Below are 26259 nucleotides of genomic sequence, written 5' to 3' on the forward strand. Positions count from 1 at the left end.
GTAATATAAGACCAGTTTTTTACACATCAGGGGATCCTAAAAGTCAACACAAGTGTTTCGTTTTGACCATAAAGAATCCAAAAAGGACAGAGAAAGATCAGGATGGCATCTAAACTTTCAACTATTTACAAAATAAAATTACAAACCAGCATTCCAGCTTTAACAGGAATTTAAACATTTATTGTTTTCTCTGTAGCAGTGAGAGCACTATTTATTGTCTCTTAAGGGCTATGTGGCAGGTTAACAATGCCTTCAGTTTTACTCCAGCAAGAGAGAAAGAAGCTCACTAATGAACTGGCCTGCCGAGCTTGTTTAGCTTGAAATAATGATTTCTTAGTGGCACAGTTCTCTGTGAATAAGTATCTCCAGCCAGCTTGGTATATTACCATGTGGTATTTGTTAAACTTTTCCTGAGATTCTTTTCTGAGGCTTGGGGCAATAAATAAAAGGATTAAATACGTCTAAAAGCTACATCCAGCTAACTAATTCTAATTTCATTATACTGTTTTAAAATTCTCTTTACACAGAAGAGATGCTGGATTTCCAATACTAATCCACAGAACAGAAGTATTGAGGGTATTCCCAACCATGGTACTTCAGCTTCCCAGCGTTACCACTGGTACCAAAGCTGCATTCTGCAGTCCCACACCTACCCTGCAGATGATTTGTCTGAGACTGCAGATGGGGCTTCCTTTTGGAGGTGCATTTCTCTTTGCTGATGTTCCTGTTCTCTGCTGGTTTGGTCTGAGGAGGATCATCATTCGTAGTCAGATATTTGAGAAGTTCAGAGCAGGGACGTCTTTGAGGCTTTTGCTGTTGACAAATGCTCTTTGCTTTATTGCTCCATGAATTCTCAGTCTTAAAACAGGGTAAAATAAAAGAAAAGAAAATAATAAAAGAAAATAAAGCTAAAATTAGTGAGCTGAACCTTATCAAAATGGATATAGGTTTTCTGAAGATATGAGATTTTCAATGAAGTGTTCAGTCTAAGTGTACTAGATCTATGAGCTGTGAATAACTGTTTGCAGAACAAGGAAAGAAAATTACATTTAAAATTCCTAAATGACATTTATGCAGCTTTTTATTTCCTTTCTCCTACATTGCAATGTTCCTACTCAGCAACATGTAACTAACAAGACCCTACAGCGCCTTTACTGTGAACCAAAAAATAAGCTGGTTTAAACCTTAATTTGCTGCTGATTGCTTGGGCCCAGTATTCACAACTCTCTTAAGTACCCCTAAATGGCCTGTTTTCAGTTACACTGAATGGCAAGACAAACACTGTTTAATACTAACAGAATTATGTCTAAGCCCCCCCCCCCATTCCATCCAATCAATGTCTAATATACATCTTTTGCCAAGAATCCACTGTCATCGGTCTTAGCTCAGACAGCTGGGAAAATGGCAGTCCCACATCCTGGAGTCACTCATAAACAATATCAGACCATCAGCAAATTTTATCACACCCCGTCCTACTCTGTGTATCAGTAAAGTAGGTAAGAGTAACAGACGGTGTGACTACAACTGAACTCTGCCAAGAGAAAAGGCATAAATGAAATATTCAGAGCATAAAAGAGCTCAGATGATTTTCTGGAACCCAGTGTATAACTCATATTTTTTTAAAACTAGTTACAAGATAGCAAGCATATTAATAAAATACATTCATATCTGCTGCTTGTTTGATAGCTAAAAGCACAAAAGACCTTGTTACACTTTCTTTTTTTTTCCTTATTATAAAGATTAAGTTTGTACCTTAACAACCACAGGGCTTGTTCTGATCCTGTGATTAGTGTTTGCATGGTTTTGTGTGCTGAGACCACTGCATTCATTGTAATTTAGCTGAGTGTTGGCTGGAGCCAGCAAGAGCTTCTTAAGCTACAAACACATCAGGAAAAGGGAAGTGGAAGGAAAAGAGTAAAGTTATACATCCGTATGAATTAAAATGATTTATCTACATTTTAGAATAGTTACTTAAAGTTAGTTATATCCATTTCAACAAGCAAAGTACAATAAAACAAAAAGCAGAACTTGATATTCCTCAAAGTAAACAGATTTCATTTTCTTCTGGCTTCGCAGCACATTTCTGCTCCCTTTACTGCAGTATACTGCGGGGCAAGCAGAAATGACAGGGATCTTGGATTTCTGAATCCATGATAAAATGAAATTCTCGGTGATCTGTTTGAAATGAAGAGGCCTCTGATCTACACAGAGACATTAACAGACTAATGGAAACAGTGTCAAGATTCAGGTATCTGGCTCTGTTTCCACTGAAGCCAGTGATAAGAGACTTTCAGCAGCAACAGAAGCACATCACAAACTAGATTTACTGAGCAAAATGCATATAATGTTTCACCCACATCCTCATCCGAGGTTCAGTTTTTCCCTGGTTAGCACTAAGCTGGTGCTTCCTGGTCAAATCAATGTTAAAGACACCAAATCTGCCCTGCACCCCAACAGATTCACTGGGCCTTTCTTCATAGATCACCAAAAATGATGTCTAAACATACACAACAAAAGGAGCCCCAAGAAATGAAATATGAGTTAAGAACCATTATCCTGACTTATCTGAACAGAATGATAAGCAAAAGTGTCAGCCCAATTAGCATGACAGTTTCAAAACCAACCTTTTCAACAAGTTTTTAACAGACTGCCATATTAATCATCCTATGGCTATTTGGTGGAGGGTTTTTCCCTGCTTAATTTTCAATTCTATACTTGACTTTCCTCTCCAGTCTAAATGAAAAGTCCAGACCTTACTGTGACTACATCATACCCATGCAGCGGGTAGCCAGAGGCACATCCAATTCCTGATAAACAGTAGGAAGGGTTCTTACTAGAGACGGCTCTTCTGCCTCCTGAGTTGGAGGGGTGCCGTCGGGCATTGGGGAGGGGCTAGCGGCATTTTCGTTGGTCACATCTCCATCTGTCAGTGCATCAAATGAAGGTAATCCATCCTCATCCACAGGGATGCTGTCCAGTGTTTCAGTGAGAACAGCTAGCAAGTTTGCCTCGCTCTCTTCATCTATCTTCTGTGGGAGAGGACAAAACAAAAGGAGGAACCAGGTGAGAAAAGGAACAAAATGATGCCCCTGTATGTGAACAAGCAGACAACCCACAGTTAAACCGACCCTTGAAGCAATAACGATGTAATTAGGTACAATAAAATGATCCATCTCTGTTCAAAAGAAATCTCTTTGCACTCGTGGTGTATTGCTAGTTCACTTTTCTTCCACAATTCTTTTTTTTTTAATCAGGTGTTAACAATGGTAAGTAATCACCTAGGGATTGTATTACAGGATGAGCTTAAAATGCTGACACCTAATGATGGTGTCAGCCCAGGCTGTCTCTCTTTTGCTCTTCAACACTGAACACCAGCTAATTGACCTGACAAAATTACAAGAATCAGACAGCTAATCAGGACACCAAAAGGAATCACCAATAAACTATGGAAAACCTTATTCACATATATGGTCCAGTGTAAGGCAGAAAGGGTTTCCCTTCCACACTTCTGGCAAATACTTGCTCCAAAGCCAAACAAACAGCTTCTCATTCCTGAATATTCTGGTGCAAGAATAGCCAGCAGCACTCATATGGTAAATGACAGGTTGTTTGGGCTTCTTTTAAAGAAACTTATTAGGCAGGTTGCCTTTGAAGTTGTCCTTTCAAGTTATGTCATTTGAGTGCTCAATGCAGTATTGTATGCATTTATCAAATTCCGACAGCAATTATAAAAAGTAGATTAATTTCTAATCAGATGTGGCTGTAATGTTAATTTATATCTCATTTCAGCAACAAGAGTTCTTTTTATCAAATTGAGTAAATTTAAGTGCCTCCTGATTTTTAATGAAATATAGTCCCTACTATATATTAAGATACAGATTTTTTGAGTGCTGAGAGTTAGAACTGAGAAAGAGAACTGCGCAAAAATCATTATATTTATTTTTCAGAAAGATTGGAAATTCATCTTGACAGATCAATTATCTAGGACTCCTAGGCTGATCCTAGTGCTATTGAAGTAAATGAAAAGCCTTTCACTGATACAAGTGATATCGAATTGGGAGTTTTTCCACCAGCTTCAGAGTAGCTCATCATGTTCTACGTTCCCACTGTGAAAAAAATTCAGCTAAGTTAAAATCTCAAAGTATAAAAGTGAACTGGCAAGACAAATAATACCAGCAAGACAAACAAACAAGAGGAAAAAAAAAAAAGAAGTTAAAAAAGGCAACAGCAAAACTTTGCCAAGTTACACTTCTGAAAAAAAATAATCAAGTGAATCTGGGTATCCCCTTAGCATGACTTTTTTCAGTAATACTTTTATCTAGCAAACTCTGAACAGAGATGATCATAAACTACGCAGATAATTGCTCCTGCTAGGCTTCTCTGCCAAATCACACCTCACGGCTTCTAACATAAAAGCTCTCTTTGAGCTAGAAAGCCAAGGCAGAGCACAAACTGTTCTGGTGCTTACTGCATCATTTCCAAGAAACAAATAAATACTCAGGCAAGCTAATGCTAAGGAGAAGCATTTATTTAAAAGACCAAAAGGCACTTGGCCACTGAGAAAAAGTATCCGAATTTTGGTATCAGGTGATTTCCACCATACTAAGCAGACATATGCAGACAGCTGTGATAATTCTGTGTATGGAGGATGGAAACGGCAGAAGGGAGCCGAATAAAAGCACGCTCTGAATCCAGCTTTTCACAGCCACTTTCTGAGAGGAAAAGAGGAAAATTATGGTGTCACTTCTAGAATAGTAAGAATAGGCATTATTGGGCAAGAAAGTGTGTACCAGCGCTTTTTCTCAATGGCATTTCAAGTCCCTCACAGGTGGTGGGATGAATGGTGTGAGAGCCAGCCCTCAAGCCTAGGGTGTCCATGAGCTCGTTTGGCTGCCTGAGCCCCAACCCTACACCACGAACTTTTTCAGCAAGTCCAGCTGGTGGGGCACACTGCTGAGCCTTGCAGCTTACGAAGCTGACAACAAAGCTGGAAGTGTTGCTATTTCTAACAGGGAATGCCTTCTTTAATAATACCATGCCAGAAAAAAACCTGATATTTGCTGTTAGCTGCTCAACTCTCACGCTTTAAACAGACATTCAAGTGCACTGACATTCAAGAACAGAAAGTTGAGCGGACACCGGTCCTCATCACAGCAATTTCAATTAGTTTTGTACAAGTTTCAACATTCAAACACCCCAGAGAAAGCAGAGGATGTGACAAAGAGGACTCTGTTAAACAATTAATGTCACTTTCCATTATTGCTTCAGTCCCAATTTACAGAGCAAATAAATCAAAGTCACCACAGATGAAGCACACTAGCTGGCTAACACATGTCTATTCACAAACGACATGGCAGCAGGAACACATTAGTCAAGAAAATGACATTGCTAGATAACCTTTTAAAGGTTTAACTATGCTATTGCTCCTAATTGTCCTAAATTACTGTTTATAAAAAACCACAATTATTGGATACAGCAGAAATGATGCTGAGGAGAGATGCAGAGGGAGAGACGGTTGGGTACATCAACGTCTGAGCAATAATCACTGAAGCAGCAGCTTTCTCCTCTGCTATTGCAGCCTGAGTCTTGGTGTTGACAGCACTGCGGAGAAGCAACGCCACGGCCAAATGCAGGCTCTTTCACAGTTTCAGCACTGTCACTGCCGAAGTTCACATTTCAGACTGGCATCCAACCTGCTCATCACACAGGATCCGTGGAACAGGAGGAGCGGAGCACCTACCACCTCTGCCGAGACCAGAGGATGTGCCGTGTGCTCTGTGGAACTGACTCCACCATGTCCCTTACTTCAGGCAGGATCTTACAAGAAGGATTTGCTTCTCTTTTCAGGAGCAGATCCTAGGTATCTAGACTACCTAAATGAACTACAATGTGTAAGAAAAAGGACCAAAGGATAATCTCAAATGTAAAGCTGCATGGCAAATATATGCAATTATTAATCTTTTATTAAAAGAATTCATCATGGTTGCTAACTTGCCTTTTTAATGCAGAAGCAATTATGCATCATTTCCAAATCACACTGTAATGTCAGCATAAAGACATAGGGGCCAGAGATGTTTTGATCCCTGTAAATTTTAACCCAGATGAAGGTGGCACAAAACGCAAGTATGTCAATGAATCAGTACACTTGTTTCTGTGTTTCTGACAACAGAAATTTACAGCATATCCGGAATGCCATTAGCTGTGAAAGGAAATAAAATTTGGCAATTGTGTCACTCTTTATGGGTGAATGCAACTGAGGTAAACTGCCAGAACATCAACCAATCCTCAAGCATGAGTAATCTAGAGTCCAGAGACCATTGAAAGTTTCTAACTGTGCTCTTCTCTGCTTTTACATGCTTTGCTCTAATACTTTAATATTTCTACAGCACTAAAAATAATTCTCTGTCTGAAAACACTGTAATAGTTGTGCAACAATCTAATTGCATTTCTGCCTTCAGTAAAATGTCTCCAGAGATATTCTCTCTTTGGCCAGTGAAATGAGTTGATAATTTATCCACACAAAGGTATTTAAATACTCTACCCCTGATGATTGCTTCTCTTTTGCTTATTCTGACTATTGATGGAGCAGGGTTTACCCTGTGGTTAGCATTTTGTGTCTGTAATACCTGTTACTTCTGAGCCACAGAGGCCAAAGATTGAGCTGTAACAGAGGCCAGTCCATGTTGCCATTCACAGGCAGCCCTTTAGGGTGCATATAGGGAACAATGCTGTAATTTTTCCTTAAATTTTCTTCCTTTAAAAAAACCATGCAATATTTTAAAATCTCTGTCATTACCATCAGACTGGGTTAGAGAAAACCTAGGAAAACCTGAAATCCACAAGTCCATGGGCCCTGACAGAATGCATCTATGAATGCTGGAGACAGCTGGCAGACACCATAGTGAGGCTGCTTCATGGTCATCTTTAAAAGGTCATGGAGATCAGGAGAGATATCTGAGGACTGCAAGAAAGCAAATGTCACCCCAGTCTTCAAAAATGGCAAGGAGTCACGAGTGGTGTCCCACAAGGTTCAATACTGGACCCAGTATTGGCCCACTCATGGAATGACTGGTCAGTCAGCCTCGCCTTGATCCCTGAAATGGAGCACCTCATTCTGGAGGCCATCTATATCCACATGGATGACACAAAGGTGATCAGAGGTAGTCAGGCATGGTTCCACTAAAGATAAATCATGCTTGACCAACCTGATTGCCTTCTATGATGAAACAACTACCTGGACGGATGAGGGGAGAGCAGTGAATATTGTCTGCCTTGACTTCAGCAAGGCTTTTGACACTGTGTCTCACAACATCCTCATAGGCAAACTCAGAAAGTGTGGGTCGGATGAGTGGACAACGAGGTGGATTGAGAACTAGCTGAACAACAGATTCCAGAGGGTCATAATCAGTGGCACGGGGTCTAGTTGGAGGCCTGTCATGAGTGGTGTCCCCCAAGGTTCAATACTGGGTCCAGTACTGTTTAACTTTTTCATCAATGACTTGGATGAAGGTCCAGATGCCTCTTCAGCAAGTTCATGGATGACACAACGCCGGGAGAAGCTTTGGGCTGATATCCCTGAGGATGTGCAGACCTTCTGAAGGACCTGGACAGGATGGAGAGATGGGAAGAAAGGGACCATTTGAAATTCAACAAAGGCGGATGGAGGATCCTGCACCTGGGAAAGAATAACCCCAGGAACCAGCACAGGCTTGGGGCCAAACTGCTGGAAAGCCCAACTCTGCAAAGAAGGACCTGGTGGACCCCAAGTGTCCATGAGCCAGCAGTGCCCTTGTGGCCAAGAGGGCCAATGGTACCCTGGGGTGTATTAGGGCGAACATTGACAACAGGTCAAGGGAGGTGATCCTGCCCCTCTATTCAGCCCTATGGAAGCTTATCTGGAGTGCTGTGTCCAGTTCTGGGCTCCACAGTACTAAAACATGGAGAGACAAGAGAGACATGGAGCTCCTGGAACCGGTCCAGAGGAGGATGACAAAGGTGTCAAAGGGACTGGAACATCTCTGTTATGAGGACAGGCTGAGGGAGTTGGGGCTGTTCAGCCTCAAGAAGACACAGCTGAGAGGAGAGTTCATCAATGTCTGTCAGTATCTGAAGGGAGGGTGCCAGGAGGATGGAGCCAGGCTCTGCTCAGCGGGGCCAAGCAACAGGACAAGAGGCAATGGGCAGAATCTGATGCAAAGTTCTACCTGAACATGAGGAAGAACTTCTTTACTCTGGGAATGACAAGAGTACTGGAACAGGTTGCCCAGAGAGGCTGTGTAGTTTCTGTCACTGGAGATACTCAAGAACTGTCTGGATGCAGTCCTGTGCCACATGCTCTAGGATGGCCCTGCTTGAGCAGGGAGGTTGATCCAGCTGACCCACTGTGGTCCCTTCCAATCTATCCATCTGTGTTTCTGTGATCCCTTCTTGAAAACCCTGAAGTCAGTGTGCAGATGTCCTGATTCAGGATTATCCTGTAGCTCGTCATCAGCACAGGTATGCTGATCCATTCCAGAATAGGGTCAAGCCCATCTTTTAGAAAATCTTTTAAAAATATTAATAGTATCTCCAACATCTTCCCTTTGGGTGACTTCTCCTCTCCCTTTCAATTGTGATTAGTACCTGCATAACTTCTGCAGACTGTATCTCAAGGAGTGAAATCAGCTAATGAATGATGATGCTTTGAAGTTTCTTGAATTTCAGACATTGAATAGTGCATGGGACCATTGTGATTCATACTGAAAGATCAGGGTCTAAACTGCATTATTAATCCACTGCCCCAAGGAGCTGGCAGCAGTGGCAGCTCACCACATCTTTGAAAAAAGCCCAGGAAACCTTGGGACAGACCCACAGCTGGTAGAAGCTGTCACCACTCCAGCAGCCTAGCTTCGTAAGCAATTCAGAGCAGCCAGGTGTACACCAGAAATCACAAGGGATCACCATTTCAACGTATCGACTCATTTCTCCCTCATCAGCCTAAGATCTATTCATAGCACAATTAACAAAGAAAATAAAAGATTTTCCTCCAGCTGAAAATACCTCAGTGATCTAAAAATACTAATACATTATGGCACTACTTTCAAACAAATAAAATTAATTTGTGAGCACATCAGGGATTTCCAACAGGACTTAATTTTTAGTGACAAATTTTGGAGTAAGAATGTCCTTAAGATTGTCTTTTCCTTAAGAAACGAGGGGTACAGATTCACCCCTTTTTGGACATAAGGATGCAGAGGCACTGAAAAGCTCATTAACACCACTCAGGCCCTGAGCACCTCCTGCCAACAAACATGCAGGAGTAGGGGCAGATGGTGTCTCAGCCCTGGCCCCACAAACCAAGCTTTTCCACAAGAGGATAAGGAGCCACAGGCTGGACAGACATGCTGGGAGGGTAGGAGGTGTACAGGGATTAGGATGCAGGCTGGTTGGTATTCCCACTCCTGACAGAAAAAAATGAGAACTTAAGTCAAGGACAATGAGAGGGAAGAACTACAGCCCAAGTTTTCCCTCTTCCAGTACAGAAGAAGCCAACCTGCCATGGCATGGCACAGACAGAGCTGTCATGTTGATTTTACTGCCTTTTCCATGCACCCTCCAAGGCAAGCACCTCCTTCTTCTCAACTCAGAGCTGGCTGTACCCAGGGCCAAAGATGAATTAGTGGTCCAAGTGGCCAACCACTTGTTCCACCTTACTTGCTCACGATCAGTCCCATGCCCTTACATACTTGAAGAAGTTTCTCAGCTTTTATTTTACTGTTCAACTGCTTTGAAAATCCTTAGGCATCCTGCATTGTCTTACAGTAAAAATTCACAAGATGCATTTGCATTAGAACATCTTTCCAAGGTCTGTTAGTCTGGTTCCCAAGAGACACTCCCATAATTGAAATGCTTAAGTCCAGAGCTATCAATTATCTTTAAAAACAAAATGGAGTCCCACTAGGAGAAAATTACAGCCAGATTTCTTTATATGAAACAGAAATATGGGGATTAATTTTCACCACCCCTGTGCAAATGCCTTTAGGGTATGGAAAGGAAACAAGATATTTTCTTTTCTTGAAGGAGACAGCTATATTCATACTCCTCACATGCACCTGCAGGCAAAGACCACTTGAATCGACAGCCTGCCTTCTGATCTCAGCAGCCCACTGCTCTCCATATGCAATGTGGATATATCTCAATTGTAGAACCAACCACTAGCCTATATTTACATAAAAGCTTCACTGCAGTTGGATTTCTCCAGATATAGACCTGAAGAAATGTGCTCTTCCATCCCAAAATGTTCTTCCCCAAAACTGATGTTAAGTAAATATTGTGATTCTATGCAATGCCTAATTTCCAGAGCTAGGTCCCAGAGGGGCACAAACCCCCAGCATCGCTCCCAGGAACATTATGGCACCACTGGAAGCACCTGCTAAATGTCCGCAGGCTGAAGGAGATGGGAGCACTGGCAGCACGCATTTCCCCCCTCCCTTCTTCAGGGTATAACATCAGAAATAACATAACATAACATAACATAACATAACATAACATAACATAACAATTTTTTTCATCATCATCATTATCAACATGTTGCTTATTTCTCAGAAAGTTCTTATGTGTAATCTTGGTAACTGAACTCAGATTGCTTTCTCTCTGCAAGATGCTCTCCTGACACAGAAAAACTTCTGTCTAGTACTTTGTATTAAAGCATCACAACTCAAAACCACAGCACAGACCACCTGCAAATAGGCTTTTCTTTAAGATTATGCCCTTGGATCACTGGAAGTAATGCTGCCATAGCTCCTGTGAGGTGGACTACTTTTTCAAGTGAAAGATCTAACCTTTCTGCTCTAAGCTAAACATGTTGGTTTAAAAAAGCCTACTGAATATTCTTCTACCACAAAGTCACTTTTCTTATTACTTTTAACAAGTTGTTGAAGTTCAAAAGTTTCCATTACAGCCTGGAAATTCTGTATAATAAACTGAAGAGCTACTAATTGACTTACTCATCTCACAAACTTGAGGACCTAGCTAGCAACCCACGCTTTACATCTTTTGACCAAAATTCATCCACATTTTGCAAGGCATTGCAATTTGATTTGTGTAAACTTCATCCTCCCCCTCTATCACAGTAATCTTTGATTCTGGAGAAAAGATAAAACAAAAAAACAGTCTGCAAGCAGGCTACTGTGCTATCGACTGTATGAAGGGGACCAATGATAAGATATCGTGCTGGATTCATTTCACCAGTGGCAGACCAAATATCAAAAATTTATAGTAAGTGAAACCACAGAGTCTTTGCAAATGCAGTCAATTTGACTCAGTACCAAAAGGTCACTCTATTCAATTTATACTTGATCTGAGCACAATATTGAGAAAACACTGGAAAACGAATCATCATCAGTCTGGGCCTCAACATTTGCTGACTACATAGACTAATTTGCTGATTACTAAATAAATGCTCTACCCATGTTTCTTACTAGGTTAACTCACCAGGGGGGCTTTTTAACTTCTACAGGACTTGACAATGTAAAGAAACCACGTCTGTAATACTGAGGCACACCGTGGACTTACTATTGTGCTGCCTTGTCCAGTGCTAGCAAAGGTCTCCTGGTCTTCATGGGTGGGGAACTGCAGTAGGAGAAGATCTGGCATGTCGTGTCCAGCCCACAATGGGCTAGGTTTGGGCTGAGCTCCACAATAAAGCACAAAACTCCCTCTGTGTTTCTCGTGGGTAAAACCAAGAGCAGGGAAAGTGCAGAAGTGCAAAAGAAAGAAAGCACCTGATGAAGAGCCACAATAAAAAGAAAGGCTGCGAGTTTTTCTTCACTGTGCAAGAGTGAAGCCAGAGAAGCTGGGGTCAAGGTGAAGTTTCCTGTCTGCCAGAGCTGCTGGAGAAGCACAGGTAAGGAGAGGAGTGAGTGAGCTGGGGAAGCGCCCAGGGTGCGAGAGGTTAGGCAGGCTGCCTCTGAGCTCACCACCCAGAAGCTTTGCCACTTGAAGCAGCAAATGGCTCCTTTTACTGATCTTCCCTTTCCTACACATAGACAGTCAGTCATGCGCGTGATAAGGTCCTGAGCAACAACTCAGACAGGGATTTTTAATAATTATTATGCACCTAAATAATATACAGGAGGTTAGAGGGTTAAAGATCCTGAGGCCCCCATCTGGACAAGCTCTTAATATGGAGTGGGTACTGTAGAAAGAAAGGCAAAGGGGAAGGCAGGGTACAGCATAAGGTAGGGAAGACATTTGGGACTCTCCTGTTGCGGAGCTTTCAATGACAGTGTCAGCAGTATTTCAGTCCAAAGAGTCAAGCACTGCTTGCTCAGATTTATTTATTTACTTGATTTATGGTCCATGCCCACACTAATCTCTCCATGCACTGACATAAGATTTTGCAACATTCATATACCTTTGTAAGGCTGCATAGCATATCCTGGAGAAAAAAAAAAGCTATATATATTTTGCAGTGATGATTTCACATGTGTAATTGATGTAAAAACTTGTTTGTCCTCTTTATCATGACAAATCTCTCTAAAAACTGCACTTCAGTGGCAGTATGGACTCTTCCTTTGCCAAAAAGAAGCATTATCTTGTCACTTTTGTTCATTTTCTGTTTCAGTGTTGCATTTCCTTTAGTTTTAATTATACTGGATATGTCAGGATGTCTATAATCATCCCTACTTCTATCTTGAGATTTACAACTCTAAAGAAATACAAATTTAAAGGTAAAATTATACACAATATAGCAGAGAAGAGTTTACAGAGATTTTTAAATTTCATTAATTTATGGGGAGACTGTTTTTGTATAAATGAAACAGACACTCAAAAATTCCTTTTTAAGCTACAAAATAAGACACTTCTATATGGTGCTTTTACTGTTAGAAAATTGGAATTTAATTTGACCAGGAAATTAGCATTTGTAAAGTATCAACTTCATTAAATGCTTTTTATGATGTTTTAATTTCTCAGCGTGTTCAGCTTCATCAAGCCTAACACATGCCCATTGAACAGGTATTACAAACGCAAGTCATGTCTCACAGGAAGAAAAGCACTGGTTTTCCTTACAGCCGAAGCATGAGTGGATCAGTACATCATTAATACATCTGGACTTCCCATCACTCTTTATTGTAATTTAACTGGATGGCAGCTATCTGGTTTGAGCTGGTTAAAAGAGTTTACTCAGATACAACACAAAAACTTGTTTACAAGCCTAAAGATGCATTTCCTCTGTATATTTTACCTGTGTAGCTGTACATTATTTTTAGGTGGCACAGCAACGTCCTTCAATGTCCTCCTGGTTTGTATGTACTAGCAGGTGTGTTGAGTAACACACATACCATTTAGAGAAGTGGTTTAGATAGATAAAATAAACCTCAGGTACTTGTACTCTGAGTGTCCTAGGCTGAAAGTAATAAAGGCTCCCTTATAATGAAGCACCAAATGAGAATGTGGAGATCCCGTAGTAAGGAATGTCCTAGCAGGTATAGGGTTTAACAGCAGAGATCACAGGTGAATTTTGCCAGGCTTTTCAGAGCGCCTTCAGAGTCCCATGAAAAGAAAATTAAAGCCTCTCCCAGCAAGCAAATAAGTCCTCACCTCAAAAGGCAGTGATTGAACAGTGCAACCTGGTAAACCCCTACAACCACCAAAAATACTCTTCAGGATGAGGAGATGCATCTGAATTTTCCACTGGTTAAACACGTAGCTATGTACATGTCTGATAATATCCTCAGTTACATATCACCTTGATTTTTCATTCAGTGCTAAGATTTTATTGCTCTTTTAATACAATTTTGTGCATGCTAATAGAATTGCAAAGTAGAGATGGTGATTTTAAAACAGAAAACATTAAAAAAAAATCACAGAAGAGCTACCTGTTGCAGTCTCCTCTAGGGCATGCCCACTGTTGGCTTGTTTCTAAGTTTCCTGGAATCCACTAGTTTTCACAGATAATATTAATAAAATGGGGTTGACAAAAAAAATGTAAAACTAATTTGCTAGTTTACATTACCACGTCCATTTCCCCTCAACCAGTCTGGCAGAGTTATGTAGTGCATGCATACTGTGATGCACACTACTATTCTCACTGCCGTTGCCTCTCCTCTATTTACTCCTTAGTCAAGACTGAATTTATTGCTCATTCTCTGCTAGTCTTTTAAAAGTCTGCATGTTCCTGATCATGAGCCCTCCATCAGTGTGATGTAAAAGACTGCATTATTTTTAGTGAGCCACTCATGTTAACCAGACCCTTTTTCACCAGAAATGTCAAAAATCAAACTATCAAACAAAATACTTTTTATATCCTCTTAAAAGCTGACACAGAATAGGCAGTCAAGTCCAGATGTACTTACCAATGCACTAAATATTATTAATTAGGCTGTAAGTTCCTTTAGGCAGAGACTGTCTTTTTGTTATGTGTACACACAACCCCTTTCACAACCGTGTCCTGTTTTACCACTGGGCTTTGAGACGCTGCCACAGCACCTACAATAAATAATTTGGGGTACTTCTATTTAATCCTGCTGGTAACAAAAAGAAAAAGAACTTAGACCCAGATGTTCAGCTGCAGTAAATTGAGGCCCCTCCACAGGTTTTAACTGGGCTATGGAGATTTACATTGACTAGGGACCCAGTCCTCTGCTCTTTGTGTTTCTTGATGCTTAGGCTGAGAATAGCAGCTCCTACATAGTGTGTTTGTATCATCCTGCCCCAGGACTAACAGCAGTCCAGCCACAGACCAGCAAGGGCTAATTCTTCCTCCTTACCAAGTTAGTTTTGCAGCTGAGCACTACATTGCTATGAGTAAGACACTGAGTTTAAAAGTGGCTTGGGCTCATCTTGCCTACAATGTGGTACACACTGTGCTTGCATTCCCTGCTGGAAATACACTGACATTATTTCTTCATGTCAAGTGCATCCTTAGTTTAAAAGTTATGCCCATTGAAGTTAACACAAGTTATAATTTGAGCCAGTGTAGCTGCTAGATGCACAGCCAAAACCCCACAGGATATGCCTAACCTCAAGAACAGTAAGAAAATTGAAACCATTTGAATACTAAACCAGAGATAGGACCTTTCCAGATCACTGGGTTCAATACAGACTACATTTTCCTGGCTAAGATAGCCTCGCTTTGTACTGAGGTATTTTTCCCTGCTCCTTTGGCACCCAAACTGAGGGGGAAGAAAGAGGGGAAGGGAGCTCTAGATTGCAAAGAGACCAAGATGAGAGTGTCCAAGCTTTGCTCAGCTGGCTGAGAGGAGCGGGTGGGACTACTCATGTTTAGGAAGCAATAAAATCCTGTTGTGGAAAACTTACATGAAGATTACCCACACCACCAGGGGCTAAGGAGGGGAAAGATGGGGAGAAAGGAAGAGAAAGCAGGGAGACAAGAATGTAAACAAGGTTGCACTTGATCCTACACATGAGGTAGTAAGGGAAAGGACACCCCACCAGAGAGTATTTCAAGTGAAAAAGACCTAGCGACCTGTAAGTGAGCAATATTGCAAAGTCTTACCCACCTGAAGCACCAAAACACCAGAGTGCAACGAGCACCACAGTGTTTTACAACTGCATCTGATCTTGCCCCATTTTGATGGCAAAGCTGCCGTAAATCCGAGTGCTGTGGTGGCACAGGGAGCACAACGCCAGCTCCAGCTTGGCTTCCCTTGGATTAGAGCAGCACAAACCAAGCATCACCTGGCAAAGCCGATGAAGTTAAACAAGGACAGATTAAGTGTAAGTGAGAAGGAAATCAGGCCCTTTATGTCTGCCCTTCCTTCCCTGAGAAAAACTAAATACATTGCTTTTTCCTCAGACACATCAATAGCAGTAGCTTAAACTGCCCTGATCGGGTCACCATTGGCAATGTGAAAATGTTTATTTCCATTAGGCTGAGTCTATAAAATCTTCCTTCCATGCCTGCATTTCTACCATTTCCAAACACCAAAGCCGCACAATTTAGTCTCTGACAAGCAAGCTTAATACTGAGACATTTGGAAAAAAGTCCATACAAAGAAAGCTTTTAAGACAAGTTAGGCTGAGCGTTTGTACCACAAATGGTTTGTTTCAGCTATCTCTTTGCCTCCTGTAAGACGGAAATCAGACAGCTTACTGGCTTAGCTTGTTAGGCCAGGTTAAAGGGATGCAACACTGAAAGGCTCTTACAGAAGATTACCCTTGGACTAAAAATAGCAGGCACTAGAGAATTATCTTAAATACTACCAAACTTGTTCTGCACTGTGAATGCAGATAACTGTAATATGTTTCCATTTTTGGTAGTTTTAGAGCTTTTTTAAGTTATGCTCGCTTTAGCTGACTATTTAATTAGTTTCTGATTCTATTTGCCACTTTTTCTCTCAGAGATATAGCCTGAGGGGAACTTTGCCTAGGAATCCTTTGTATTTAGCAGTGTTGCTATTGTTAACATCTAATGAGCTGTTGGATTTGCCAAACATTCAGTACAGGTACAAACGTTTCTTTGAAATATAAATGTTTGACACATAGCAAACAGCAAATCAAAAGATACTCTAACGCAGTATCCTCACTCTCTCATAGCATGTCTCATCAAAAGAGAATAAAAATAAAAATCTCCTTTATTACATTTAATTCTGAAATTCAAAAATATGTATTTGAGTGAGACAATTTTAGCTTCTTGTCTGTGACTTTAGAAAAAAACTAAATGATTTTTAGTACCATAAGAAGACTTGTGCATATGACTAAAGCTCCACAGTCTGACACAGATTCCTGCCAGCTGAACTCTGGAGCTAGCAGCGTTTTCCTTGGAGTAAAACTGCAAGACCCTACAATCTTTAATGAAGCCACCTCATCTTTAAAACACATAAATTGATATTTTGGAGGGTATTTTAGGCTACCAGCAGTTAAGCTCTTTTAAGCAGGATACCTGTACATCTGCTCCTCCCTGAAAACCATGACAAGAGATTGAAAAAACCTAACTCCAAAGCAAAGCACAAATGTGCTCTGTCCTTACATACATTTCACTCGTGCTACAGCCAGTCTGAAAGACATCACCACAGAAACCAGTCATGCGGTATAACACCCCTGCTGCTGTTGTTACCTCGACTTTGCACTTCTGCAGATAACACCGTTGTGGGTACTCACTGTACAAGCTCAGATCAGAACATCACAGGACTCAAGCAGCAAGGGCCTCTGCACACTGATTCCTGCTCACTGCCTTCCACATGATGCCCCCAGTACTACTCCAGTCTTGGCATCCAGATGATTGCCATAACAAGAGCAAATGGAAACTGAATCAGACACACATTTTAGTACGTTTTCCAGTACTTCTTCCTTCCCTGCAACTCTTTAGTATGAGTATTTTTTAATATAATTTAAAAATCTCACCTTGAGTGAGGGCAACTTCTAGACAGAAATGTTGGGCAAGGTCAAGCTAAAAGCCATCCATGCAGCTGAACAGATCTTCCCTCACTGGCCAGACATAACATCTGACTGCCTTGGAGATGGTAGAGCCTGTCCCCTCAGACACATTTTTTCTTTGACTTTCTTTTCAGGGTGAAGAATTTTTTACTCTTAAATAGTGGTGGAATTCACAGATACCCTCACCAGATACACACCCTGTGTCTTTATAAGGTCACACATAGTGGCATACCTAGCCACATGTCTTGCAACTGCCATTAAAACCCTCCATATGTCTTCATTTGGGAAGCAAGTTTTCTTTTTGAGTCCAGAGTTAAGTTCACAGCCTCTCTGACAAATAAACAACATGCCTGTTGTCACCTGACTGCTGAGCAAGTCCTGTCTTCAAAAGTATGCACTCAGTGACTTTAGATATCTATGTCTCAGCCTTTCCTTCTGCTGCCATGCAGCAAAAATCATGTTTCATCTTCATTATGATGATTAACAGTACTACCCATCTCCTGCAATTTGAATTTTTAAGTAGCATTCTAGCACTACCAGGAAAACACCCCTATTGCACTGAATGATCTCTAGTCACAAGGGAAAGTATCTGCAGAAAGTACTCACAGTTCAAAGAGACAAGATCAAGAAAGGAGTATTATAATCCTTGCTTTATAGAAGGGGATTTGATGCTTACAGATTAGCCAACTTCTCCAGGCCAGAGTGCCTGTAGGCCACAATCATGGTGGGAGGGCAGGGCTCCCAGGAACAACACCACCACCCCCTTCCAAGCAGGGGACATTTCAGCAACACCAGCAGTGCACACATTCCCCATCCCTAAGTACTTTCAGCTGAACTTCTCTAGTTGTCAGCAGAAGACTGTAAAAATGGTTGTCAAGAGTGTTGGAGTCACAGTCCACAGTTATGAAGTTGATTTTGCGCATTCATGAAACTTGGTGATTTTGCCAATTTTGTACAGAAAATGTCACTGTAATATCTGCTCACTTAATACTTGTGGAGGCCTAGGGGCCTATCCCCAAGGTAGCTATGCCTCAACCCTGAAGGGACCAAGGCAAGTGGAGAAAAATACCCTTTTAGGTCATGGTGAGGAAAACCTCCCTCCCATGGGCCTTTGCAGCCACGTTAATGTTTCTTGGGTTTTGTTGTTTCATTGGTTTGTTAAGTTTATGTCATCCTGTTCAGCCTCGTTCATCATATATGCATACCTCCCAGAAAGTTCTTCCTTCCCTCGGACCCCATTGGGTTATTTTTGCCACAGTACCACACCCCCGTGATTCCATTAGTCCCTCTGCTTCCTGGCTACCCCTCTGCACCATTTTTTCCCATCTCTATTGTACCCTGACCCTGAGGACCACCCCTTTTATCTGGTATATAATCCTGGATCCTTGGCCCCATTTTAGGCTCTCGTCCCTGGAACACATTTGAGGCTGTACCCACGATGCATGCACTGACAATAAACAGCCCTCCCATTTCCAAACAGGATCCCGTCTCCTTGCCTTCATTGTCAGCCCTTTATTACCAGAGCACACCAGCCAGATGTGTAGCTGCTCTCAGGGACACATTGTAGCATGATGCTACAAATAACAGCATTCCAGAATGGCATTTTCCAGAGAAAGTTGACACAAGAGAGTAGTGAACAGACACACAGATCAAGGCTGGTGATATAGATATAACTCTTGTTAGTAGAAAGACAAAGGTACCTCTATGATGTAGTGGATGGTAGGGAGAACTTCAAGGCTACAGCAAAAGAGACAAGTTTGGACCACTGGAAAGGAATATAGTCATGATTGAGTTCAAAAGTGATCATGGAGACCATCCATTTTAACATGGAAAGCCCTGCCAATCCTCCAAAACACGGGAGGAAGATGCTATAATAGAACAGCAACTCAGTGTCTAGGAAAAACAAGGTTTCCATACAAAACATATTGCTTGAGTGGGGCCTTCTCTTTGAGTAACTTAATTTGGGAATATAAAAACCAGAAAACATCCAAAGCCTGTAAGGTAAGTCTTTACCTGTACAGATAATTACACACACTTGTTTGTCCCAAGGAAAGACATGAAGGAGAAAGTGAACTGAGGGTTCAGCAGAGCTTGCATCTTGGAAGATCACCAAATTACTACAAAGTTAAGTAGGAAAATATTTTACTTCAGACTTTGGATGGCCCTTGGAATCAAAAACAATCACAAAAGCAATCTCTGTTGATCCCCATCAGGCTGCCATGATGGCAGCTGTACTGAACAAGGGTCCCAAGGAGCAGAGCCTATGGGAGGGCAGAGAGCATGGGGTGTCTGCCACGTGTGACCACCTGCCAAACAGAAAAAGAAAGAAAAAAAAAGCTGTTGTGTTACTGCCTTGTTTTTTACTGTATACTCCTTCCATTCTTTTCTTTGCTAGCGGAAAGACTACACTCTCTGGCTACAGTAGTAGCTCAAGATCAGGGATCTGCCACCAGGGCCCTTTGGCACCAAAGTGACAGCCTGGGATGTGGCACTCGTTTGCAGATTTTCGTATATAAGACTGTGTCCTCTACCACAGCCTGCAAAAGGTCATTAAGAAGTCCACAGAAAGTCAAACAGTAGTGACAAAGGAAGCAAGTGTCTTTGGCACAGCATCAGGAATAAAATGCCTTTCTCAAAGGCATTTGTGGGATATCAGGCCGAGTGAATTGGAATTAGGATGAGGAATTGTGCCATTAACACCAGCAACAGATTAAGCGCTGATGATTTTCCTTGTGTATAAGGTGGAAGAAGACAAGTTAGATATTGTGTGTTTATTGAAGCAAGAAGGTTAGAGATAAGATATGATCTAACCAAATCATGGAACGCAATATGGGAAGATAGTCAAGAGTTACCAAGTCTGAATCAGTGGGTTTGTCTAATATCCCTAGGTACAATAACCCCCAGTGCAAAACAATAACTGGATTTCAGAGAAGGAGAAAACCAGGTGAAGTAGCCCTGATCCTTCATTATTTGAGTATCTTTAAAAACCAGAAAGAACATCTGCACATATCCAAAGCACTCAAGCAGCAGGAAGTCATCTCCAGGAATTTTGGAGTGTACAAACTGGTCACCAGGAATTGCATTTTCTTTGCACAGAAACAATTCAGATGGATTCAAACATTTAAATATTTTCTAGGTTTCCATTCCAAGTCTATGACCATTTTCACTCCTTTGCTATTGAAAAATGGCATGTTATTATATTACAGTACTGTCTGTGTGAAATGCAGAAGTTTAAATCTGTTTTTCCTTTTTGAGGTCATTCACACTCAACTCTTAAGAGTTGACTCTCTAGAGTCAACAGCGATGAAGACAAATGTGGACTACCCTTCAAATCCACACAACTCTGATTGTCACAAAGATTTTGATTATTTATTTATTTACTTTTTATTTGGAATACACCAGCATTGTTGAGGGGGATTCTAAAGAAGTAACAGCACATTATGAGCCTGAATCAGAAATTACTAGAGAATACAATGGAGTTCTGTACAATACATTTGAGGGATGTCTTTATGAGAGTTCTTTTAAAGACGGACTTTGGGGAGGAATTGGGAAAACCTAGCCACCCTGTTGAAAGGGATAGAAGGGCAATGAATTCTACTGTAGGATCTCTTCTTTTGCTGACTCAGTGAAGACACATTTGTCATTCAAAGACAAATTAGAAAAGGGCATGGATCGTGCTACATAGATGCTTCATCTCAGTTATCAGCCACGTACAGGCAGCTACCAACACATCTACCTCCAAGTGCATCTGAAAAAAAGCAATCTCTTCTGGTGGATGTGGACAGAACGTCTTTGTCAAAATTTGAGTTTGAGCAAATACAGCAAAGCGGTTTAGCACAGGGAGGATTTGTCCCTGCAGAAATTGACACAAATTCCTTTAGGACAGGGGCAGCCACCCCAACCTCATAGCTGGGATTGCCAGCAGATAGAATTAGGGAAACTGGAAGGTAACACTGTGGCCTAATGTAAACTCTTAAATCTGCTGTAAATAGAGCAGTAACACTGGCACACAATAAAAACGGTATCTGTCACTGCACTCCCAGAAGCAGCTGTAGGGAAGGACAAGACACAGAGTGGATTTTTGTCATCTCTGTGAATTTAGTTTGAGGAAAAATCTAAGCTGACAGAAACTGTGGCAAATAGGTAGCATTCTAGTGATGGAGGGTAGCTGGAGTGATCATGCAGGAGAGAATAACCGGAGATCAAGTGTAAGGATCCAGTCTGAAGTTCCTGCTATGCCACAGTGTAACTTGGAGTAGCAGCCCTGAGAAAGCAGCACTCCTGGATGTTTCAAGCTGGAAAGACCAATACCCACAAAAGCAATTTATTAGGAAGTTTCTGACATGCACATCTTTAAGAACGTACATCTATCATTTTCAAAGACATGGTTTAGGGAAATAGCAACTATTACAGCCTTAAGTTTAGGGGAATGTCTCTTTCCTTCTTTAGTTTTGGGTTTAAAAACCAAAGTTTCACAAGTCTAATCTTGTGAGAGATCCTGAAAGAGAAAAACCTCTGCACATCATGGGGCTGCCCATAACAAGCCCTCTTGGGTCCAGATGGAGTCCACAGAGAGGCAGCTCAAGTACATCTGGACAGTGTTCACAGAGCTGCACATGACAGGAGCAGTTCTGTAAAGTGATGCCGATGGTCCAGCAGAGAATTAGCCCCCTGTGGTCTATTGGCACTGACCATACTGGACTTGAACTGATGACTGTGGAGACCCTGATGCGATTACAATTGCAGTGGAGGGCAGATTCCTGGAAATCATTTGAGTCTATACAGGACATAGCTGAATAGTCCTTTCCAGCACAGTTCTGAAAACACAATACAGAGATGCTAACTAACTCTGCAGGAACCTCTTCAATACATTATGGTCATCTTTAGCCAGAGCTCATAGCCCACCAGGATCCCAACTCACTCTTCCAGATCTACTCCAGTATGCCTTCATCACTTTCTCTGTGTTCCTGTGTTCATCTGAGCCACAGGTTTGCTCTGTCTCAGAAGGGAACCTAGGAGGAACATCACTATTGAGTGAAAGCTAATAAATCCCCCCACAGCAGCTGTGCAGAGGCGTACGTATGGCTTTTGCCCTGATCTGGCTGAAGAGCACTGTATCTAAGCTAACACACCCCCTCTGACTAGTCACAAAGGGACCAGAGCATCTTCCAAATGATAGCATTTCTTAGCTTCCTAGTCTTCTGTGGGTTTTTGTCTGGTTGAGTTTTTAATTTTTTTTTTTTTAATTTAATTTTCTTCTTCATCTCAGGTTTGGAGATAAATAGGTCTCCATGTTGTGATATACTACTTAAGGAAACTTCTCCTTGGGCTAAGTAGTCCCACATCACACATTGGCATAACTGCAGCTCTGACCTGTATTGTTTCCTGGACTAGGCAAGCTCAGCAGGCTGTACCTGCCTCCAGCTGCCTGGGAGGAAGAGGAGTCTGGTTAAAGAGCAGTGCTCACAGACCTCTGAAGGAAAAGGTGAGTTTACCTTCACTTGCAAACTCCAAGGACTAGCTCTTTTCTTCTTTCACTACCTTTGCTCCTTCCAAGGACTTCAAACTGCACACCATAAAACTAGGATGGGCTGGTCACTAGTACATACAGACTCCCCCCCTACTGCAGGGTTTTTAGGCATTATCACAAAACAAGTAAATAAAGACAGTGTTTAACAACTGAAGGAAAAAAAAAAAAAAGATTACGGCCCTGCATCACAGCCAAGGAACTTCATATGCCAACTACTAAAAGGCCACATGAAAGTACTGAAATTAACCCTAATTCATGGGATAAGACTTTCAGCAGGGTTAGGTATCCAGTGATAATGTTTAAAAAGTAAATGCACAAAGAAGTAATATGCCTCCAGAGCTGTAACAAAAAGATTGCACAGAAAGTTATGCATTATGGATGATTTAGCAATATCATAGATTGCGATAGCTCCAGCAAAGAGAGTGAAATCATCCCTGTCTTTCCATTTGTTGGCAGAATTTTACCGAGGGGCTCCTGGGAGCTCTTGGGGGCTCCTCCATGGCTCAACAGACAAATTAACTCATCAAAGGGTAGGTAGGGATGATTAACTAACAAGAGCCCCCTCCAGCCCATCACTTGTACATGGTTATTTCACCCAGATGGTGTTCACCTACCTGAAACTGGTAATGACAGTCTCAGATCGGATTTACGGAAAAACATAGATAATAAGGTGCCGCAAGAGTGACATGATAGAAGTTATTGGTCTGTGATGCTCCAGACTGCGCCAGAGGCAGCAGAGCTGTTTTGTAATGTTAGCCTCTGTTTTGTAACATTATCCTCTCCACCCAAGAGATTTCCTGCCGCAAATGGGAGACTTGGTCTTCAGAGAAGCATTTGACCTGACCCTTTCTGCAGGAGAGTGGGATCAACTGCAAAGAAAATGACAAGACATAGCAACACTCCCATCACACACAAGCAGAAGCACTTTGACACCCTTTCACTGGAAATGGATGAATGTTTCTGTAGTGTTAAGGAAAAAAAATCCACAAGGTTTTTTGGCTTTTTCCCAGATGCAATTGATGTGACAGTTGCCAATGTTTTGCCTGATGTCTTCATATTTATGTGAAGAGTGATTGTTGGGCTTTTACGGACAGTCAATACAGCCAAGAAAATCCACACCAGTCCTGGTGGGAGATAAAACAGTAAAGCAAACACAAAACCAGAACAAGAATTTCAAAAATGCATGTTTCCCCAGACAAGTAAAAATAAAAGCCTGTTGCTCCTTCGTGTAGGCCTGGAGGGTCAAATGCCTAACAGAGCACATCCAACCAGTGGTCAGGAGACATACACTTATGTTTTGTTTAAGAAAATAATTGCATATGCATCCATTTCAACCTGACAAATTTACAGTTTCACTAGTCCAACAATAAGCCCGTGAAAATGGACAAGTTCAGTACCTGTGGAAGCTAAGATTAGCCCAAGAAGTAGGTTTCCTTATATGAAAATCTGTCATGAAAACCAAGGCCAGACTGCGAACCCTTAACTGCAACCCATCTTCCTCTGAAAACCAGGATTTGGCAGTAATAGGCTTCTAGCTATATACAAGCATGTCTCAAAGAAATTCCATAGTTGCCTAGGACTGTGGGCTAAGATTTTCAAAATGGGATCAGAAACTCCTAACCAGTACTACTGAAGTAATTTTAAGGAGGGAAGAAGCAGCGGCAGAGGAACACAGGAATATTTCCTCAACTTCTTGTTCCAGGTAGTCCTTCCTGAACAGGCCGTGTTGGGCCAAATGGCCTCTTGAGATCTCTTCCTACTTCAACCACTCTATGATTCTGCAAAGCCCTTTCCTGCTCCAAGTTCATTCTTCATCCTTTACCACTTACACTGTCACATCCACTTCCTGGCTGTCTACACCTCACCCAGGAGCCCTCTTAAAGTGGGTACCAACAGGCCAAATATCCTGTTCACTTGGTCTCAACACACAGGGCCTGGTAGAATGGAGAACATTACTGCTAGATCTACCTAGCCAAGTGATACATATTTACAAGCAAAAAAAAAAAAAAAACCCCAACCAACCCGTAATACCAGAAGAGTTCTAAAACTCTCCTAATAACCTGTTTTTCACTACTGGTCACTGACTACTGCGAGGAAATATGCAAGCCTGCAGCATTCTCACCAAAGTAAAAATTCCAGTGAGATGTCTCACTTCCATAACATTTACTACCTAAGGTCTCTGATGCGCTTCATGAGTCATTATGTCACTGCTTATACAGCAACATGGGAGAAGAAAAACTGGACTTTTTGCAAAGGTTTTGAAGTACTTTCAGGACGAATTTTTTGTCCTCCAGGAGAAACTACCATTCCAGGAGAAAACTCCTATTGTCTCTTTTAGCAGCTTATGTGGAAATTCCTCTGACCAAACCAACCTTCCAGATAACCATTATCACCACCTCCTTGACAAGAGGTGAGAAACTTTTCTACCCAATTTCTCTGCTTTTATTCAAGTGCATCTCCTGTAGGAGAGATCTGCAGTCCCTCACACCGTTTGATGGTGGCCCCTCCAAATCCTGATAAAGATTTAATATCACTGAGCCTTGAAGGAGCAGCTATGGCAGCAGCCAGAAGTAGAAGTTCTCCCTGCCCATTTGACACCTCCAGCACCGTAATATGCTTGGAAGGCAAGATCCTCCTAAACTTTACGTGATAAGCTGGATGGCTGTGAGCAGTTCAGGCAACTCAAACCTGTCATAAATCAACAAGGCAACAACACTTGCCTGAGGCTGCCACTGCGGCTCCTCACAGAAAATACTCTGTTCTTCTGATTATCGTCTTAGTGTTTAGAAGTACCCATTATGGACCAGCACCCCATTGTGTTACTCACAGTAAAGCACAAAAGCACAGATGTGTGTGAGGAAATGGAAGTATTATTCTAGTGCATCACACAGCTCATGCTTCATGACAACACCAAAATCTCAATAGGTTTTGGGTTTGTGCTTTCATAAACAAAACCCTGTGATTACTGCATGTGGTAAAAAGCAAACTCCAATCATGGCCCTTCAGACTCATCACCGCCACAAAGTGCTAATTAATTTCTCAATCATTACGAAGCAAGACTGTTGCTCCGTTGTGTCAGAACAGAAGATTCAGCCAAAGCAACCAGCTATGCATTGCAAAGGGGATGATTTCCACCGAGACCTGAACCCAGCCTCCACGGCTGAGTGTGCCTGCACACACAGTCAGAGCTCCATGCCTGCCAAGGCTGCAACCCATCACTTGCAAAGGCATTTAGATCCTGCATGCACCTGCACAAAGCTACCAAAATAAAAATTAGACACTGGAGAAAAAAAGGCCTATAAAGCTGCCAGGGGGCACTCCTCTAGAAAGGCTACAAATTTCCAGTGCAT

At 41.7% G+C, this 26259-nt stretch overlaps 1 protein-coding gene across 3 annotated transcripts in view; it reads right to left on the reverse strand.

Annotated features, from left to right (window-relative positions):
• The window catches only part of PPARGC1A (PPARG coactivator 1 alpha), a 367342-nt gene that overhangs the window by 31845 nt on the left and 309238 nt on the right, over positions 1-26259 (reverse strand). For all 3 annotated transcript variants that reach the window (XM_066185546.1, XM_066185548.1, XM_066185547.1), the window contains 3 exons: positions 2835-3029; positions 1753-1875; positions 654-858 (listed from right to left, as the gene is read on the reverse strand). In XM_066185546.1, the coding sequence (XP_066041643.1) occupies positions 654-858; positions 1753-1875; positions 2835-2882 (376 nt within the window). In that variant the 5' untranslated portion in view covers positions 2883-3029. The remainder of the gene's footprint in view (positions 1-653; positions 859-1752; positions 1876-2834; positions 3030-26259) is intronic.

This window comes from Chamaea fasciata, unplaced genomic scaffold (genome assembly GCF_029207755.1).
Source record: "Chamaea fasciata isolate MVZ Bird 193981 ecotype frontalis unplaced genomic scaffold, bChaFas1.0.hap1 SCAF_6, whole genome shotgun sequence".
In the NCBI taxonomy this organism is placed as follows: Eukaryota; Metazoa; Chordata; class Aves; order Passeriformes; family Sylviidae; genus Chamaea; species Chamaea fasciata.